The 22,798-nt window shown below is 34.5% G+C and overlaps 1 protein-coding gene across 2 annotated transcripts in view; it reads left to right on the plus strand.

The window, feature by feature from the left end:
- Positions 1–22,798, plus strand: part of Mvd (mevalonate diphosphate decarboxylase) — a 196,682-nt gene that overhangs the window by 22,672 nt on the left and 151,212 nt on the right. For both annotated transcript variants that reach the window (XR_011330935.1, XM_069818182.1), the window contains exons 2-7: positions 920–990; positions 6,930–6,997; positions 10,213–10,259; positions 10,353–10,487; positions 17,221–17,420; positions 20,880–21,002. Coding sequence is in view for 1 of the 2 variants with exons in the window: in XM_069818182.1 (XP_069674283.1) it covers positions 920–990; positions 6,930–6,997; positions 10,213–10,259; positions 10,353–10,487; positions 17,221–17,420; positions 20,880–21,002 (644 nt within the window). In the remaining variant the exon portion in view is untranslated. The remainder of the gene's footprint in view (positions 1–919; positions 991–6,929; positions 6,998–10,212; positions 10,260–10,352; positions 10,488–17,220; positions 17,421–20,879; positions 21,003–22,798) is intronic.

The following is a 22,798-nucleotide window of genomic DNA, read 5'->3' on the forward strand; positions in this document are numbered from 1 at the left end:
CGCAGAAGCCTATGCGAACACATAATTGTTTCTTACTTGTTATACGCTTTATTTCTGTAGGTAATATATATACTAACTAAAAACTTAGCTAGTAGAAAAACCTGACCTGATTGATTAAACTGAGTTATAGTTTTGAATTCAGCATGTAAAGAATGTGAAAGATCAGTTATAAAATTCTTTACGTCAGAACAATTTTTGTTACTACATACCAATATTATTACTATTTTAAACACTATGTAACTTACTAATATTATCACTATTATTTTTAAACATTAAACGCTAGCCAGAATTTATGCCTTCCACAACTGCTACCCCTATGTCAGAATAAACATATAAAAACTGTAGGCCTAACACTATCATACTTGCAATTTCGCATATCATTAATTGCTTCAAAATAGTGATAATCATATATAAATTTGGTATCATTAAATTACTTGTCTAAAATATAAATAATGTGAATATTCTGTCCAAATGTGAATATTATGTCCAAAAATCTGGTGGGACTAAGCCCCTTTAGCCCTTAAAGACCCACTGCCCAAATGTTATATATTCTCACAATGAAAGAAACGCGTGTATTTGTGTGATTGAATGTTGTGGTCACAGAAATTGATCCAGTAATTACGTATTTTACTGAATTCGTCGAATTCTCTTAATAAAATTTGTTGAAACTATCTAAACATGATTAATTTTTGGTGGCCAGATCAGTTTATTGTGATGCAGATGTAAAATACATCAGACTAAACTTACGGATAAAGTAATTTTGAATTTTTTTTATTGCCACATTCTCATGCAAAAAATAGTGTAGATTCTGTGTCTGTGTTACTGAGTGTTCATGTATCTTTCATACAATCTGCTAAATAGCTTTGCCTCTTTCTCATGCTCACTTCTAATTCAAACAAAAATTATTTATATTTTTCAGGGGGTAAACGAGATGAGAAACTGATACTGCCTTTAAATGATTCTGTCAGTGCCACTTTGAATCTTGAACAAGTAAGTACACATATTATTCTGTTTGTCTTCCTCTCTCTCCGTTTCTCACTCTGTGTTTTGGTTTCTTTCTTCCTTCTGTTCTGCCATATTCCTGTCTCGAAATCTGTTTTCAACTCAACTGGCTTACTAGTTATGAAATTCGTATTGTATGCTAGAGAATATTTTACTCATACATTGCTGACAGGCACAGTTGAAGAGTTTGTTATAGATGATATAATAAGGGGTCATTCATTATCAAGTGAACTAATGTTTGGAGTAAAAATATAAATAAAGGTCGTTAATTTTGACGTGAATGATTCTATGTTTGACCTATTTCCGAGACTAATAACTACTGTATTATAAGCAGAATTTTATAGAATAACTCTTCTCGGGTTCTCAGCCAGGTGAGTTGGATATTTGCTTCCAAGTTGTAAATTACCGTAACAGACGTATTCTGGAGGACCAAAAAATTAATCTTTACGTACATTCTTCGAGCAACAGTGCATATTACTGTGGAATCCCGGCCACCAAGTTACTCAACTGAATGCGCTCCTTCTATAATGACAGTTGGCTTAATGTGAAAATGTCAACATCCATGTCGAACTTGGAGTCAGGCCACAAAGGGAAAAACACTGGAGGAGAGGGATTCGATCCGGTGCTGTGGATTGAACTTCGGCGTAACTCAATGGTTAGAGCGCTTGGTACATAGAACCAAGGACCCAGGTTCAATCCCCAGTGCCAGAGCGAATTTTTTTTTTATTAATTGTTACCATAACAGACGTATTGTGTAGGACCAAAAAATTAATCTTTACGTAGATTCTTCGAGCAACAATGCATATTACTGTGGAATCCGGCCACCAAGACACTCAACTGAGTGCACTTCTTGTATAATGGCAGTCAGCTTAATACATGTCGAACTTGGAGTCAGGCCACAAAGGGAAAAACACTGGAGGAGAGGGATTCGATCCAGTGCTATGGATTGAACTTCGGCGTAGCTCAATGGTTAGAGTGCTTGGTACATAGAACCAAGGACCCGGGTTCGATCCCCAGCACCAGAACAAATTTTTCTCTTCTAATATTAATTGTTACCGTAACAGACGTATTCTATAGGACCAAAAAATTAATCTTTACGTAGATACTACAAATATGCCAAAGTGCATGAGAAAATTTTGTTTCTTCCATTGTCCTCAGTTATTGAAATATTTGCTCTTAATATGTGAAATAAATCTGTGTGTTGAAACTTAGCATGAAAATCTGTAACAGTTGCAGAAAACAGTTGGCAAAGGAAGGGGGTAGAGAAAGTGGAAATAATAGCAGAAACTTGAACGACGAAGTCATTGTTACCACTTTGACTACAGAATATTCCAATAAATCTACTTAATTTATTGAAGAATCAATTATATATAAAAAGAAAAAAGAAAAATGTGTGTTACAAATGCAAAATAGAACTTTAGAAAGTTAAGAAAATACTTGCTGAAAAGTATCAAATGAAACTATAAGCTATGGAAGTGAAAATGATTTAGATTCAGGAATTCTTTTACAATCAATATTGAAGCCTACTCTTAACATAGAACAGGAGTAAACCCAACATATTCTAATAAAGGAAAAAGTAATTCTGTTAGCCCTGGATTTAAAGGTAAGAAAAGTAATGGATGGTTCAGTTATGCGAGAGAAGAAATATTTTTATAATAATTATGAGGGAGGTTAGTGTCACGGCAGATAAAAAAGATTATGTATCTTTTAAAATAGTGTACATAAGTCACGTTAACTGTGTAATATTTTAATATTTTTAATATTTTAATATTTTTAATAATTTTGCTGTGACAGAAGCATTCAGGAATATAGCAGAAGATTTTCTTCTCAAAAAACCTGTCATCAAATATGGTGTCGTATTCAGTTATGTCATGATAACGATGGTGCACACACTCACATCTTCTGGATAAATAAGGTATATGTCTGTATATAAGTCATTACTTCTTAGTTGTGAAATAAACAAATTAGGGAGAGGGTAACTGACTTATGGCCCACTCTGTATAATACACGTGTTCATGTTCAGATGTTCATTTTGAGTAAGTTGAAAAGTACGTATTATGTTTTTTTTTTTAAATAAATTTCAAAAAGAAAATATTTTATTTTCGAAATTTGCGGAATTACCATACGTCTTAAAAATCTGTATTTTATTGATGGAAGTGCTACATCTATTCTGTTTGTGTGTATACCGGTACCATTTTTCAGAATGTTTGTATTACCAATAAATTTAGTAAAGTTAAAAGAGATGACATTGGATAATGGATCAAATCTAAGTGATCATAAATTATGTCTAACAAAAATAATATGCTTGTCTCGAACTCCAAGTGCAATTTAAATTAATGCAAAAGTGTAATCACGTACAGCTCCCACGAAAGGTCTGAAAACCTTGTGAGCATTGAGATTTAAATGCCAGGTATCAGTTCCTGGACAAGCATAAAGTCCACTTGAAAAACATTTCTCTCTGTCAGTCACTCACTTGCTCCCTAACAGGTGCTTATAATGAATCACTTTTTGTTAAATTACGGAAGTTTTAAAAATATTCAGTGATAGCATTTATAAGTGTGTGTGTGTGTACCGTATGTGTTTAAATTGTGTACATATCTGGAGTAAGTTTCAGTGTTTATAAGTTGCAATTTTTAAGAAAATGGTTTTAGTTATTTCAAAATTAAAAGGGAAGAAGCTTCATGAACAATGTATTGGTGTTTGATTAAAGAAGCTTCTCAAAGAACTGAAATTCCTCTATGCAGGTGCAGGGTTGCAGGTGCGTCCCATTGTAGTGTCCAAAAATTGTGACAGAAACGAGGAAAATAGAGAGTGACATCGTTACGTCTTTTGAAATGCTGGTTAAGAAGAAAACAATTAAAAATAGCATCTTGAAACTAGACGCATTTGATTAAAGTATAGTGCGAAGGATAGTGTATGATTTTTACATCACCAATGAACACTTTCCAACAATTACTACATGAAGAATGAAACTGAAAGACGCAGTTGACTTAGTTAGGGGGATTAATAATGTTAGAACTCTACCAAAGAAACTGGAATTTTCTCGGAACAAAATGAAAACAAATAGGTTGTTATTAGTTGAAAAATACGACATTAAGCAAAAGAGGGTAAACTACCTGAGGCAAATTTCTAATTATCGAGCTGAGAGAAGAAATATTGTGCATCTCAGTGAGTTATACCTTCTGTCATCCCATCTGCACAGCAAGTCCTGAAGCAATGACTCAGCACATGAACTTCTAGCATCGCTATCAAAGGGACAGCACCTCATAATCATAAATGCTGGAGGTGAACAAAGGTTTATCTCAAATGCCCCACAAATTTGGAAAGCTCGACAGTTATCTGGGGATTAACATTCTCAAATGACTTAAATTGGCGTCCTCTTTCTGAGAATGCTAAAAAGAAATTGAAAATTATTACCGGTACCAGTACCTACCCAGGTATTTGGAACTCGAATTATTTTCTGGTGATGTCATAGACCCCATTATCATAATCCTCGGTGGTATCAGTGATGGTGATTCCAGCTGTGATAATGAAATAGATGGGATAGCAGAGCTTGAGGACTTCGCCTAGCAGCTTTTGGTAAAAGCAGAATGTTTTCAATTAGAAATTTAGCATGCACATTTTGTCGTTTTCACTCAGTTCTCTTCCCCCTTCCAAGTAACGTCAACCAAACTTTCGGATATTCTGCGCGAGCTGTACAGATTAGGTAATGGAACACCTGATGAATAAATTGGAAGAGGTAATAGTAGAAAGTATTACATACAAACATTGGATGTCACTTGACAGTTGTTTGTTTTGAAAAATGAAAAGTGCTGTATTAGATGTAAAAATTCTAAAGCTGCTACAGAAAATTTAACCTCGCCTCTCTTTTATTATATGTATTAAGTGAAAATGAGAAAAACGTATTAACGTTTACTGGATTTGAGTGTACAATATGGCAATTTCTCTGAAATCCAAATTGAAGCAGCTCAGAAAGATGTGACAGATAAAAACATGTCACTAAGACAAACAGTTGCTTGAGGATTCCGTTAGATGTTGGTGATTTGAGAATGTCTGTTGTATGTTACCTTGATGAATAAAAGAATTGTATAGTAAGTTTAGAATAATCTTCCTGGTAGGAACTGGGTTTGTGGTTTATTGCAGCAACATAAACATTTGACAGACCTGCATTTAGCCTCTAATATTACTATGTCCTGTACTATGTCCCCCCCCCCTACTAAAATATCTATACGATATTTCGACAATTTAACAAAATACGCTTGCTGATGTACTCCCGTCTAATATGTTTAACTATGACGGGACGAATATCAGTACTGATCCTGTAAAATCATTGATTATTATCTAAAGACATGTTACCAAGTACCCTGGAAAGGTCTGTAGCCACTCTAAATCTGGAACGATTATCATGTGGTGTGGCTGTGCAGCTGATGATTTCCTCCCTCCTTATGTTGCATAATAAAAGTGAAATTTTGGTTGGATAATGAGCCGTGCTGTGTTGCTGAAGCTCATTACAGTCGTACATCATATGAGTAATATGCACAGACTGGTTTGAATCATCCTTTTACTGTATGCCATGCGTTTGGATTGTGTTGAAGTTCTTCTTTGGGACAACTTGGATCCCACTTCAATCCAGAAGTTCTCAAACTCTGTGATATACATAACATAAGATTTATTTGTACCTATGCCACCAAATACAACAAATCTTTGTCAATATCTAGTTGTGACCTTATTCTCACGCAAGAAAATGGCATGGAGGAAGATTTTAGGCAAGTTTTCAGTTACACATGACTACTGAAGAAAACTTTTCCGTAATTGTTGGCGCGAGCCCTGAAAAAAATGAAGTTCCTAAAAAAAACGTTGCAGCAGGAGAAAAGTGGGATTACTATAAACGCAATTTTATCACTGAATTTACAGTCAGTGATGGGGTACTATTTAATCCATGTCTTCCAGAAAGTAGTGAACGAATGTGAAGATGCAGTATTAGTACAAGAAAGCATCAGTAATTCCTTTAGAGGTTTTGAAGAAACGAAGATACAGTGACAAAAACTCTGCTTCTGATCCAAGGTGTCATAGAAAGAGATCGAAGATTTAGTCTGGAAAAAACATCCTTAATTTGGAAAGTGAAGAAGAGGAAAAAGAAAATGAATTGCACATTGAGGAATCTGAAGACAATTTAGCAGTAGCTGTAAGTGAAGAAGAAAACGACTTGCGGGACTTTGAGAGAAACTAGATTTAAATAATGTAAAGGAGGGTTCATTTATATTGGTGGGAAAGAACAGATCTTGTACAGGAAATTTTAGATGAAAAGGAAATAAACTACCCTGAAATCCTGTCTATAGAAGCAAAAACACAAAAATTTCATTTTTTCAGATACCAGTACTGAAGTTTTGTATTCATTTCTGGGTACTTGATACATATGTAGTAGCTCTGTATTTATTTTAAAGAAAACTGATTTCATTCCTTAAGCGCAGTGTGATGTATACATTGCAAAATGTTTTCTACTTCTCATTTACTTTTCTGATGAATCGGCTGCACAAGATGAATAGAAAATATTCTTCAACCTGTGTTACCGTAAGCATGACTTTGCAATGATATTTTTATGCCACAGCTTATGGCAAAAGATTCTATGAGTACCGATTTGCTTTAATTTTACAGTCAAAAAAGATATATATATCTTGCAGGTAGGACAAGCCTGCAAACAACATATTGACTCCTTCCTAACTCTTTTAAGTAGAGTAAAACAAAAACCTCTTAATCCCCCCCCCCCATAATTCGATAATGCAAATAGCTTTTAGTTGTCTGAATTTGTTGCACATTATTTCGAGTTTAATCTTTGGAGACAATATAAAGATTCCATACATTATTTTATGAGCATTGCTATTAAATTAGCTTATGAGTGATATGAATATGTTGTAATTGTGTTACAGATGCATGCAAAGACAACGGTAATGATCAGTCCAGATTTTAAAGAAGACAAAATTTGGTTAAATGGGAAGTAAGTGTACATCTCTTGCTAGATTTACTTATTCAGTCTTGGAACTATTCATAGAGAGATATCTAATTTAAGTCTTACCTTTAAACTTTTATTACAAAAGATAAAATAATGAAATTTAAAATTTAAGAATATATTTTAACTACATCACATTATATTCCAGTATCAATTTTAATCTCATTCATATGATGGGTATACAGGAAAAAGGAGACTCATCAACGTATCTGAACTTCGCAAGAGATCCTTTTAAAAGGAGAAATGTTATTAATTATTATTAGATCACACATTAATGTAATGGAAACTTTTTGTTTGTTTATTTAATTTTGTTTTTCAGACAGAGCATTTACATACTGATATTATTCATTACAAAATTTATTTTTCACTTTTATGTGTGTGTGCGTCCATACATCATACAAGATAGGCTAATACTTTCGAAAAAGATTTAATGAACATGAAATAGCACTGTACATATATACAGAGTAGAAGGGGACCAATGCACCAAAATTTAAGAGATGATTCTACATGTTAAATATAACAAAACTTTTATTACACTTTTCCTTCGATAAAGCACCGTTAAGCAGGAAAAAAATAATCTTTGCCCAATGTTTGCAGCACTCTATTGCGGTAACAACCCGAGAGAAATGGCTGATTGTTATACAAGCAGATAGATAAAAATAATTTGGATAGTTAATGTCTTGAGTCTTTTTTTTTTTTTTGCAAATTAAACCTTTGACCATGAATTTAAATTGAATAATAGCGAAATTCGTTAAAATAAATCTTACAATGTAGCACACTGTCATGTGTCTCTGACTGAGTATAGCAGAGGGAGAGGGGAAGGTAAGAGATGGGTGGCCACACTTGTTAGAGTTATTGCAGTAGCCTTCGGAATGGTCACAATCAAGACACTTGAAACGCCCAAATGTACGAAAACAATGAATAATCAAAATTAATTTATTTCCTTCAGATGCACAGGTGTTTCTATGGACTGCTAGGCAGGACCACTTGTCCCATCGTAAAATTTCTTGGTTGAGATGGTGGAGGCCATAGGGGACTGCCAGATTTTTTGTCGCAAAAAATGAACTACCAATGCTTATAAATTACGTCTTTCAACATTGACATTCCTTTCCATGCGATTTTAATTATATAACATAAAAAATTATGATGGGCCAGTACAAAAAAATTATACCCTTTAATGGTGCTCAACGTGTTAAAAAAGTTATGTTGGAACATACATTGAGCTACTGTGCATGAACAGGCAATTAAAGTCAATTTTGAACTATGCTGGAACAAAGCTGTTGTATACTGGTTGCTATGGAAATGTTAATGATTGCTTTATAGTTGTGGTTCATGAAATAAATATGAAGCGAAATGAACACTACGATATTATATTTTAAAATGTCATAATACCTAAATAGGAAAGACATTGGAAAAGATCTTTGAAAGAAAATTGTAAAGTAGAGAAAGAAAAAGAAGACCCTGATTACGATGGATTGATGATGTGGAGGACGATTTGGTGGAGGTGGGAATCAAATGATGGAGGATTAAAGCATTGGATCGTGAGCAGTCGGTATCAATCATAAAGCAAGGCAAAGCTAAACTTAAAGGGCTATAGAGCTTTAGAACAGAGAGGAAGGTGTCGCATTGCTGTATCAGTACAGAAAGCATTTATCAAGTTAACTCTGTGGTGAATTTCTTCCTTCATAACAAATAATTCTTAATCAGAACATTATTTTTTTCCGTAGTTAATCGGAATATTTTTTTTTAAATTGTGAAACATAATGTTTATTATTTAGATTTGAAACAAATGCTCTATGCATCTAATACAGAACCGTATAATAACAATAAAACATACATTTCTCATCAAATAGACCAAGATGGGCAACATGCAGTCTCAGGACCATCATGCAAAGGTTTATGAAAATAAAATTTAAATAAATCGACTCTTAGTCCTTATAAAATCCAAGTAAAAATACTGTACCTGCAAATTAGAGAACTTGCTGAGTATCCCATATGGTTCACAGAAATAACTGTTCAGAAATGGCTGCTAAAACTTTTTGTCCCAATCCCATAGATTTGTGCAGGTACATATGTCTTTTGCTTAAAATTGTTGTTGACAATTCAAGAGGATGATTTGTCATTTTCCAGTACTGAAAGCAATTGGAAACAGTAACAGATACAAATTTGGGAGACATTAGAAGCAAATATTTGACAATTTGTGTACATAATTCAACGAATTTTTTAGTTGGTTATTTAAACAACTCTGTATAAACTATTGGCTTAGTTAGCATCGATTGAATTGGTGATAGTGAGGTGATATTTGGTGAAATAAGACCGAAGATTCGCCATAGATCACCTGATATCCACGTCACGATTGGGGAAAAACTTGGAAAAAAAACCCAACCAGGCAATCAGCTCAGGCGGAAATCGGACCCATGCCCGAGAGCAACTTTCGATTAGCAGGCAAGCGTGTCACCACCCTAGCTACACTGGTGACTGAAGAAAAAAGATGATCTAAAATAAAAAATTAATGGACAGAGAATTGAAGTTTTCGGGTAAACAATGATATGAAGTATTGCAGTCTTTGTCTCCTGAACAGTTCCCAAAGTTTTTTTTTTTTTTTTTGCTTAATACATAGCTGCATATGCATTTCACGAAAGTGACAGTTTTAATTTATTTACTACAATATTACAATAATTTTTCTATGCTTCATACAATGAGAAAGTGAAAAAAAACTTTGTTTTTTATGATTATACTGAATTTTTTTATCCATTGAATGATATTTGACAGTGTCAATCACCCAAGTGACTCTATCTAACAACTAAGGGCGATATATCAAAGATGTAGTCTTTGCTGTTGCCGTAGGTTAGTGCACCATGGTAGACAAACTGGTTGATGATGGTGATGATGATGATGATGATGATGATGATGATGATGATGATGATGATGATGATGATGATGATGATGATGATGATGATGATTAATGGAGCAGTGATGGAATGTTGGTAGGGGAAATGGAAAAATCTACTACCATATACTGAAATTTAAGAAAGTATGATATTCAAGAAAGATTCTTAGGACATTATTTACTCTTATAATATATGCCTTCTTTATTATCTTCATGAAATTATTGTAATAATATAATAATTCTTTTTGTGTTGCAGATTTTAATAGCTGTTAAAAATTAATTGTTATTCCATCTTTGTTTGCTTTTATTTTAGAGAAGAATCATTTCACAATCAACGACTGCAGAATTGTTTGCAAGAAAGTAAGTACCAGTATATAATTTTAAAAAATAATTACACACACAAAGAAAATAATTCCTAGTAAAAATGTTATAATACGTTTTTCATTATTACAGTTCGACGAAAAGCTAAACTTGAAGAGGATGGAGACGACGATGGCATTTCTAATTGGTATATACGAATTTGCTCTGAAAACAATTTCCCAACAGCAGCAGGTCTTGCATCTTCTGCTGCAGGTTATGCTTGTCTCGGTAAGTTTATTAAAAAGTTTGTTGTCTGTTGTACAAAGTGTCTAAGCAATACAAAATATTTATTTTCATTCATTCATAGTTTCCTGCCCAAGGGCATGTCTGCAGACCCAGCATTCTCCAATCTTTCCTAATTATTTATTTTCATTCATTCATAGTTTTCTGCCCAAGGGCATGTCTGCAGACCCAGCATTCTCCAATCTTTCCTAATTATTTATTTTCATTCATTCATAGTTTTCTGCCCAAGGGCATGTCTGCAGACCCAGCATTCTCCAATCTTTCCTAATTATTTATTTTCATTCATTCATAGTTTTCTGCCCAAGGGCATGTCTGCAGACCCAGCATTCTCCAATCTTTCCTAATTATTTATTTTCATTCATTCATAGTTTTCTGCCCAAGGGCATGTCTGCAGACCCAGCATTCTCCAATCTTTCCTAATTATTTATTTTCATTCATTCATAGTTTTCTGCCCAAGGGCATGTCTGCAGACCCAGCATTCTCCAATCTTTCCTAATTATTTATTTTCATTCATTCATAGTTTTCTGCCCAAGGGCATGTCTGCAGACCCAGCATTCTCCAATCTTTCCTAATTATTTATTTTCATTCATTCATAGTTTTCTGCCCAAGGGCATGTCTGCAGACCCAGCATTCTCCAATCTTTCCTAATTATTTATTTTCATTCATTATAGTTTTCTGCCCAAGGGCATGTCTGCAGACCAGCATTCTCCAATCTTTCCTAATTATTTATTTTCATTCATTCATAGTTTTCTGCCCAAAGGCATGTCTGCAGACCCAGCATTCTCCAATATTTTCTAATTATTTATTTTCATTCATTCATAGTTTTCTGCCCAAGGGCATGTCTGCAGACCCAGCATTCTCCAATCTTTCCTAATTATTTATTTTCATTCATTCATAGTTTTCTGCCCAAGGACATGTCTGCAGACCCAGCATTCTCCAATCTTTCCTAATTATTTATTTTCATTCATTCATAGTTTTCTGCCCAAGGACATGTCTGCAGACCCAGCATTCTCCAATCTTTCCTCTTAATCTTCGCATACAATCCATATAATCTTAATGCTGTCTGTCATCTGATATCTTCTTATTTATTTATTTATTTATTTATTTAACAATGCTGTATCAACTATTAGGTCATTTAGCATTGATGGGATTGGTAATAGCGAGATGGTATTTGGCAAGATGAGGCCGAGGATTCGCCATAGATTACCTGACATTCGCCTTATAGTTGGGAAAAACCTCGGAAAAAACCAACTGGTAATCAGCCCAAGCAGAAATAGAATCCATGCCCAAGTGTATCTCTGTATCAGCAGGCAAGCGCCTCAGCTGACTGAGTGGCTGGTATCTTCTTTTGCCTCAAACTTTTCTTCTGTTCACCATTCCTCAAGTATTTATTATGCGACAAATAGTTCATACACATTGCAAACACTTGAGCCATACATAAAAACATTATGAAAATGTTGTGCCTGTTCAGTTTTCAGCATGTTTTGAATATGAGCAAGATACATCTGTTCAAGTTACTGATAACTAATTAAAGTTGCAGACAATGATAGCACAGTCTAGTATATACAGTCACGAAGCTCAATACGTAGGGAATATGATCCTTAGATAGTTGCTAACCACTAGAATCGCCATTATCGCCTCATCACAGACAATGCAAAATAGTACCAGCACCGTCTATTGTTTCTAGTACCCTCAACAACTCAAGCTTCGTGACTGTATATACTAGACTGTGATGATAGTGTCAGCAATTGTAAATGTGGTGCTACAATCTATAACAGTATATGACTGTTAGCTCGAAATCATTCGCGAAACAAATCTCTTTGAAAGAATTGGCAACATCATGCATCTTTATTTTTGATGCACACAGTATTTGAATTTTTGTTTGGATGCAGGTAATATCTTGCTATAAATTGCTGTTTTGCTGGATATATAAGAATATATCAGATCTATAAGTTCCATATTAGAATCATTCACTAAGTCTTTCCAAATTTATTCAGTTACAATGAGCGGAGACTAAAAGAATGATATTTATTATTATTATTATTATTATTATTATTATTATTATTATTATTATTATTATTATTATTATTATTATTATTATTTCATAAAATGTTAATTTACGAATATTACGAAAGGATTACAACATTACAACATGATCCTATCTCTTGTGTTGAGGAACAGTGGAAGCAGGGAGAGGGATTCAGTGGGCTGGTGCTCACCCCTCTGCAGCTAAAACTTGTTTAGAACAGTTACAACATAATTTACTAATCAATTAAATTATATTTTTAGTTCACTACTTTTCGTTAGCCATTACTTGATAGCTAGTTTTATTGCTGTGCATAATTTGGTGATAAATCTTCATCTTTAATTTTGATTCATATCTGAGTGGTGTGCAGTCGGAATAGTAATATTTAGTACCACTTGCCTTAACCAATAACAACACTTCCATAACAATTTCAGTAGTGCAGGGCACAAGGAAAGAGTGTCCACCTTTATTAATTTCTGCCCACTCAAATGCCCCTCAAAATGAAAAATGCTGGTGTTGATGTTACTTGTGTTCATTAGAGATGAGGCAAAAGGCTCCATACAAACGGTGATACAGTGGTGTAGGTTTTCTGTTTGCATTTCAGGTATATAAGGCAGAGTAGAGAAATGCCCCTAACAAAGGACGAGCAGATTGATATCATTCTTCTGGCAGGGAGTGATATCACTATCCATGTAGCACATACAGTTACCCTTAAAAGGAATGAGATGACTCTTTGTCGTCAGAAGTTAAAGTTCTACAGCGCGGTTCACTCGATATCGACGTAACAATGAATACCATGACATATACAACAAGAATTGTTACAAGGACCACAACAAGGACAAGGACCAGAATAAGAATCATGAAGAAGATAGCCATTTAAGGCCACAATTTCACAACATAGCTCGAGTCACAAAATATCATTGCTTCTCTGTACCGAATGACAAACGCCTGCTATGGGATCTACATTCTGGACTACTGCTGTCACTGTCTTGTCTCGGTAGCTCATATAGTAGCGTGTTGGTTCCACTATATAACCGAAATGTCTCGTGTTCGATCCCAGGTAAAACTTTTTTTTATTGAGGTGTAATTAATTTCTTCAGAGTTCCTCGACTGTCTAATTTGTCGAAAAATATGGAATAATTTATGCCCAATTTCTGGGTCTTACAAGTGGGCTGAACCTCGTCAAAAAAATTTTACTTGGAAGTTTAAAGTATTCTTCCTCAAACAATAATCATAAGAAACAAAAAGAGACCTGTTAACTTAAAATCTTGTCCACATGCCATCAGCTTCTATTACAGCTCTAAGTCAATCCGGCATGGATGTCACGAGATTGTGGAATAGATTCTGGTCCCCGGCGAGATCTTCTCAGGTGTCAACAACTTGATTCCACAATTCGTCTGGATTTTGAGGGCGTCGGTGGGCATAGGTGGCTATTCTGTAGTGACATAAACATAGATTATCTCCCGGAACTTTTCCGTAAAAGTAAATTAAATTCACTCCTTGAAACTGACAACCTTAGTCGTAGCGTAATTTTTCCCACCAGCATACAAGCTGAAGTAGCACAGCCATTGATAAAAGTTTTGTACACAGAATTAGACTGAATTTATATTCGACAGAATCTATAATCAATGGCTTGTCTGAACATGATAAACAAATCCTAAGTGTTTCCAATGTCACTGAACAATTTCAAAATATTAATTTAAAAACTAAAAAAGGGTCGTAAATGCTGTATCTAGTGATTATTTACATTTATGTCTACAAAATGAATCTTGGAAAAACGTATATGATACTGGTACTACTGATATTAAGAGTAAATGTATTGTATCTTTCACTTAATTTCAGAATCACTTCAGTGGATGTTCTCCACTCGATGTTGTGAAAAAATTCAAAACTAAAAAAATGTAGATAACGTAGGGACTTAAAAATCTCATGTATTAAAAAGAAGAATCTCTATGTAATGAGCTGCAATGTAATGATCCTCATGTTCGTAAATACTACAAGAAGTACAGTGTAATTTATCAAAAATTATGAAAGAGGGAAATAGAATACATTTGAATAGAAAAGTACAAAATTCAGATAATGCAATTAAAGCTATTCGGAATATTATTAAAGTTCAACTTGTAGATATTCTAAGAAAGAAAATATTTTTTCATTAAAACAAGTGATTATAGAGTAGAGGATTCCAAATCTATTGCAAATTCTTTTAACGTCTTATAGTATATGGTAAATAAATATTATTGACAACTTAAACATTCAAGATTTTGCAAAAGATACTGCAATTGGTTACTTAACAGTTGCATTTAATAATTAGTATTAATATATGTAATTAGTCAATAACTGCAACATTGCTTTTTAATTCAATCATAACATTGATTAAATTAAACACTATTGGAAACACGTAGATAAAGTAGTTAAAATCAAGTGAAGGGGTGAGAATGAAATACTCCAAAGCCACACTTTTAACAAAAAGTGTATTGTGCGAGTGCATTTCTTATACATATGGGAAAGCTACTAATGAAATATTGTAATAATTACTCAGCAAATGACATAGCCTAATGGACTCTAAACCTTTGTAAAAGTTTGTCTGTGTGGCTTAGGAATATTTTTTAATTTTATTTTAATTGTTAGTTTTTAATATATATGCATTTACATTGTATATGTGTGTGTGTTTGTGTGTGTGTGTGTGTGTGTTTATAAATGCATTCACTAGATTAACGTTTATAATATTATAACTTGTAATTTTGTATTGTCTGTGATCATTAACACTTAATCTCAGGACTTTGTAAAACTCTATTTCAACGTTACTTAGCTATTTCAACATTATTTAGACAAAAAAAATCGTTGATGTAGACTAAGAATCGAACTCACTCTCTTCTACACAACAGGCAGAAGTCTTAGCGTCTGAGCTATTGAAACGACACGAAAGCTTTTCTTTCTGTGCGGAGTGTCGATCTAGTCATGAAGGTCCATTGTCGATTTAACTACACGATTTACGTATATATTTATATTTTATTTACGTAATATTATCATATTTTTTGCAGTATTTGAAGTGAATTTCGGAACAATGTTAGTAACAAACCAAATAGCCTGCATTTAAGTAACTCAATATTCGTTATCTTGTGTATCAGTGTTCTGGTCTCCGATCATGCGCAGTGTCTTACATCTGAGACTTAGGAATATTCAATCGTCTCATCCTTTTCCAGGGAAACTATACTTTTAATGAGATGCACGAAATGCAAATTATCCATGACATCGTGATCAAACTGATCTAGAAATTCAAGAGAAGAGGTTCTGTCGAGAACGAAGCCAGATTTGGGCAGCCAAAGATCGCAACAGATGAAGGTACATCAACAAGGTGAAGAGCCCGGAAAAAAGAACCTGACGCCTGTCTGCATAACATGAGATCAGCCGAAGAAGTGTCCTTCGCATTTTGCACACTAGCAAGTTTTGGCACCCATATAAGATGCAGATGGTGCAGTATCTGGCAGAGGACGATCCTGATCACAGGGTGCAGTTCTGTGAGTGGACCTTGAACATGCAAACGAATAACGCAGATTTTGCTGATATCAGAAAATGTGTTGTCAGGAGTTTGCATGACTGACAGGAGTGCATGTCACTTTGTTATGACGTATTACATATTGAACATATATTGCAATGCGTCTGCTGTAAAGTGACTGATCACCATTTGTATGGAGACTTTTGCCTTACCCTGTATAACACCTCTGACACCATAGTTATCAACATTATCACCACTATCATAACTACAATTACTATAATAACCACCTCATCATTATAACTGCCTCATCACCACAGCCACTTTTACAACCATTACAGCAACTATATCTACTACTTACCTTTGTTGAAATATTGACTTTTATTTGTTCTGATTTCTGTATATTCTTGTTTTGACATTTATTGTTTTTTTTTTCTATTTGATATATTTTCTGAATCTCGTTTCGCAATATTTTGTTCATTTTCTCTTCAGAAACGAAGTTCATTTATTTCTACAATTCTATATTTTCTTATGTAAGTTAACAATTTTCTTCTGTTCTTAATTTCTCATTTGGTTTGCTAATTTGTATTCAGTGACTGATCTCAACTTATTATATTTACCTTAACTCTCCACTGCTTTGGAGTAGTAATCAGCATGTCTGACTGCGAAACTAGTGGGCCACCTGAGATCGAATCCTGGTTAATTTTTTCCTGTGTTTTCTCTCAACCCATTAAGAGCAAATGCTAGGTAACTTTTGGCACCGGACCTTGCATTTATTTCGCCGCCATTATCACTATCTCCACCATACTGCCCACTTCCATGCTCATGACTTGTGTCGTCTACCATACGGAGTGAACAGAATTCGATGCCTGATGGGTACTCAAACCTCAGAACAAGATTCCTCATTATAATCGCCAAAAGTAGACAAAGCCTTAAATGGCCACACACCAATATGCGTGGAGGTAAAGAACCTACCTTAACTCTAATTTGTAGATATGTCAATGTTTCAGATACATAAGACTGCTGGTATTAACACTACTGTGTAGAACTTTAGTAGTGAGCATTTTCTTACATTACATGGCTGAAAATGCATGCACAGTTAATTATGTATGGGTATAAACCTTCGTATTTCTAAGTATCTTATAACTATTAAGTTCTCCTCTCCCCACTCCATTTATTTTTTGTTTCCTTTCTTTCAGTATATGCGCTAGCTCGGCTCTATAATGTGAGTGGAGACATATCTGGGATTGCCCGTCAAGGATCTGGCAGTGCCTGTCGCAGTTTACTAGGAGGATTTGTTCGCTGGAACAAAGGCTGCGCCTCTGATGGCTCAGATTCCATAGCTACACAAATTGTTCCCGAATCCCATTGGCCAGATTTAAGAATATTAATTCTAGTGGTAAGATCGTGAATGTGATTATTCATATCTTGTTTTTTTTTTTTTTGACCTGTTAGATTTTTTTAAGGATATATATTCTTACTTATTATTGTTTCCAGGATTTTATATTAATTGAAGAAATTTATTTTCTTTTGAAAATGGAACATTTAACTTGCCAGTGAGCCCTTTTCTGACCGAAGTTGGTAGCTCTACAACCTATCTTCCTTAATTCTTCCAGTAGTAAAATTTCCATCTCCATTTAAGCCTTTCTAATTTATTCTTAGGAAACAATACAAGCAATGAAAATCGTAATTACGTAGATTTCTCCTGTCTAAGCTTATTCATTTCTTTTAGTTTCATAAATATTGTGTTGAAGTTTCTTTATTATCTACTCAACAAAAAATACTGCATGTATGTGATATTTTTTTTCTCTATTCTAATTTTCTCATTTCTTGTAAAATATTAGTGAATTTACTGTGTTATGATACAATTGCTGTGCAGAAATGTTCGGTATTAGAGGTGCCACTTTTCTACCATAAGATTTGCAGAATGATAAGCATGCAAACTACACTTTTACAATATAACATTGCTTACACTGTCATAAACAAGTGAAAACTACACATTAAATTAAACAGATTAAACGAAGTCAGTCAGTGAAGAATGCAATATATTCATTTTTAGATAAAAAATTGAAATATTTGAATGGTACTGGATGTATTCACTCAATAGAAAGAATAAAAGAAAAGTGACAGATAGGTACGCACAAACTTCCCAAAATAACACAAAAATTACAAATCCAGAGAGTACTGAAATATCTTCTGGCTAGACAGAAGGATCAACTGTTTTGAAATTAGTAACAGACAAAGAAGCCTAAACCCATGAAGTGTATGATGATTTTCGCATTTTCTGAAAAAAGATGAAACGATATTAAGCATGGTAAGGAACAGAAGTACACATTTTCCATGCCTTTTCTTCTCATGCCTAATTATTCCCTCCTTGTTTTCTATTATTTCTCTCAAAATGTTTAACTTTGTGATAAATTTCAAAACAGAAAAGTACGCACATACATACATACATACATACATACATACATACATACATACATACATACATACATACATACATATATACACTGACGCACACATGCACGCACACACACATGCACGCATAGGCTTACATATACACATACATGTAACAACATTAAGCCATTGGTACAATTATGTGACATGAAGACAGTAAACTAGATAGATGTAATGACAATGTAAAAAATCAGCATGTAGTATTACTATGAAAGTAATGGGACATGCAGTGAATGAAGATTAGAAAAAAAACGCACGCACGCACACACACACACACACACACACACATATACACATACATACATACATACATACATACATACATACATACATACATACATACATACATACCCTGTTCTGCCCAAGGGCAGATCTTTCATTGCAAACCCAGCATTCTCCAGTCTTTCCTATTTTCTGCTTTCCTCTTAGTCTTCGTGTATGATCATATATCTTAATGTCATCTACAGTGGCGGCTGGCGGGTATTGAATTAAGGGGGTCTGCATACAAAAATAAACCAAGCAACTTATTTTATTTAAAGATTAGTTCCATCCGCCTTGTCTTGCACGTTGCAAACTTTTGAATCATCTTCTTATTAAAATCCGGTATGTCGTTTAACATAATCTTTACAATGGATATGGTGATAGCTATGCGTAGTAATTTCACAACTTCTGAAAACGAGGCCTGCAAGTTCTCAGATAGAAGAAACTGCAAGAGCTTGACTGCGTCACTGATATTTCTGAATTCTTGTCTCTGATACAACACAGTGAGTTCCGTTTTTAGTTTGTCTTTATCGAACATTGGAAAAAGCTTCACACATACATTTAAGTCATTTTCAGGAAATGGGCTTTTGCAGCATTCAAATTTTTCTTGACACAGAAGAGAAGATAATATCAGATGATCTATGAACTGGAATCAGGTGTTAGCTTGTGTGATAATGAGGTCACACACTTCCTTGGCTGCCGCAATCCTTGTCTGAATCCCTTCGACCTTACGACACTTTTTAGGGTTTTCATTTTCACAGATCTCGCTGCTCAACTATGCACTGTTCCGTGCTTGCCTCATTTATTGTGATGTTGTTAGATGTTTCAGATTCCATTATGGTTTGAAAACATTCTAGCAATGGCTCCTTCTTCTCATGAACAACATTTACTGTTCTTATTTTAAAACTCCATCTTGTTGCCCCAGCCGATGGAATTGTCTTTGAAACACATTAATCTAATACAGACTGTGAGGAGATCGAGAGAAGAAAGCAGGGAACTGGATAAATTAGCAAAAAATATGCGAGCCTTTGTATTTTGTTTAGCGGCTCTTTCCATTATGAGATTCAACTGATGGGCACTTAATTTCACATTTCTCCTGAATTGTTAAGGTACTGAACTGAATAGACTGTAAATATTGTACAGAATTAAACATTGTTGCACTTGTTATACTCACAACATTAAAGAAAATGTATTTAAAACTGCGCGCTACTAACAAACTGCTGCAAATTTTGCAGCGCCTGGAAACTCTGGATTCACGGCAAGCAGCAGCAGGGGGAGGAGTAAAACTAACGCGCAAAGCATCCGAGACGAGACTGGCAGCTGCAGGGGAGGAAGTAGCTTCATCCTATAGTCCTTGTCTCTGATTTCGCTCTGGCAGCACTAGGGGAGGAAGTGACTTCACTAACGATTGCGTGCATGTCAATGAGAGCGAAATTTTATAAAAAATTCGAGCCGCCTCTAAATAGAGACTGTATAATAAATGTATTTCACAACATAAAACGAGACAAGAGCTACAAATGTCTGGGGGTGCTGCAGCTCCGCAGCCCCCCTTCGAAAGCCGCCCCTGGTCATCTATCATCTGATATCTTCTTCTGCCCAGAACTCTACTCCCGTTCACCATTCCTTTCAGTGCATCCTTCGATAGGCACAGTTTCTTTTCAGCCAGTGACCCAATCAATTCCTTTTGCCCTTCCTGATCAATTTTAGCATCATTCTATCTTCATCCACTCTTTCCAATACAGCTTTATTTCTTATTCTATCTGTCCATTTCATACGCTCATTCTTTCCCTTATCCACATTTCAAATGCTTCTATTTCACTTCCTTTGGACATTTCTTCTCCTATTCTGACTTTGACTCGTTGTTTCATATAAAGATTACTGAAGAGTCCTCTCTTTTTCCAATCCACACCTATTCTCTTTAGGATCCTCATCAGTTTGTTCCAGTCCACTCTTCAAACGCCTTTTTAGGTCCACAATTGTAAAGTATATTGTACATGTAATTGAATTTTGTACAATAATTTCATTAATACATAGCACTTGTTTGCATATTGATTGAATTCTTATATTTATTGTAAATAATTGTATGTTTCATAATTAAATGGACAAGGTAAGAATACTAATCAATTAATGGTATTGACAGGTGAGTGACAAGAGGAAGAAGGTGAGCAGTTCATCTGGCATGAAGAATAGTGTGGAAACAAGTGATCTGCTGAAATATCGGGTATCTCACTGTGTTCCACAGCGAACTGAGGCTATTATAAAGGTACAATCATTTCCATGTTCATCAGCATCATTCTCATATATCTTTCTCTTCCAAAAAATGTTCCATAAATTTCTTATTGCTTTCATGATATTCCCAATTATTACAACACTACAGATTGTAGTATTTTTTATGTATTTTCACGTATTTAAAGAGTGCTTTATGTTGTTTTAATGTCTGTCAGTCTGCTAGTTTTGTCAGTGAATCCAAAGTTAGGTTACAATTTGTCAATTTTGACTTCCTTACTTATGGCTTTAAGGAACCAGGAGGTTCGTTGCCGCCCTCTCATAAGCCCATCATCTGTCCTAATCCTGTGTAAGATTAATTCAGTCCCTATCTTCATATTCCATCTCCCTCAAATCCATTTTAATATTATCCTTCCATCTACGTCTCGGCATCCCCAAAGGTCTTTTTCCCTCCAGCCTCCCAACTAACACACTATATGTATTTCTGGATTCACTCATACGTGCTACATGCCCTGCTGTCTCAAATGTCTGGATTTAATGTTCCTAGTTATGTCAGGTGCGTGCAGTTCTGTGTTGTGTAACTTTTGACTATTATAAAATTAATTATAATCACTGATTAACTGTTAAGTTATTTAATTTAATAAATAACGACGTTACTGTGTTAACATTTTAAGTAAAGATGTTATTCTACCTGATTGACTAGTTTCGATGTGTTTTACATCATCTCAGTAGCGAGTCGCCGTAAAAAAAATAGGTGAAGTGCTGTTTGCATACACAAATGCATAAACATTGTTACCAATTCGTAAACTGCGTGCAATTTTAATAGTTCTAGAACACATGCAAACAGGAAAATTAATTTATTTCAAGACTCACTCAGTTTCTTGCATACCAAGTCAATCCTCCTATCTTTTAAAGCAGCAAACATGTCGATGATGTTTTCATAAAATGTCTGACTTTAACTGAGGGTGGATAGTATATCTCTATGCAAAGCTATGGAGCTAATGATGAAAGTCTCTCCTGTGATGTAGCATTCCGAGTGAAATTTTCGATCTCTTCAAACAGAAAAGCTTTTTTCATCGAAAGATTTTTTTAAAGTTACTTTATACAACTTATATTCTTAGCTCTTTTTAAAACAAAGAACAAATGGAACTGTAGGTCGTCCAGAATTTAAAACATCTTCTTTATCCTCATATTTAAGTCTACAAAACGGCATTTCTAATAAATTACAAACCGTGTCATTTTCGGGATACATATTTCACACCCATTTTTCCTGGTACCTAAGTATTTGTATAATAGCACTACAGTGATTAAACATATAATATACACTATGATGTAGGATTAATACACTATATACACTTATCACTAATATACTCTAAATACATTAACTAATAAGTTAATATACACGTACACAGCATTAAACTACTTGTCTAAATTTACACGCGCCAGTTTTGTTCTTGTATTTTAAAAGTTTAATGCGCGTATTTACTTTCAAATACAAAAGTGGCAAGCTCATGAGCTCATGAGAAGAAATAATAACACACTGCAGAAAAGAACTTTTAAACTTTACGAATGTATGTGCGGTGTATTCCTGATAAAATAACATAAAGTCAGCTAATTTACCGCTGCAGGGGTGACTGCTTGGACACAAGGAATAAGGATAGTATTCTCGAGTCAGGTAGTACATAGCCTACTCTAAAATTTCACAGCCCTTCAACAATAGCCTTGGAGACCAGCTTCAACCCTTCTCTACCATTAGATCTGCAAACTGGTTACTCCACCTACAAGTCTTGACTAACTAAAAAACTAACTCCTGAGCTTTACGGTCCTCTGAGA

This window comes from Periplaneta americana, chromosome 2 (assembly GCF_040183065.1).
Source record: "Periplaneta americana isolate PAMFEO1 chromosome 2, P.americana_PAMFEO1_priV1, whole genome shotgun sequence".
Lineage (NCBI taxonomy): Eukaryota > Metazoa > Arthropoda > Insecta > Blattodea > Blattidae > Periplaneta > Periplaneta americana.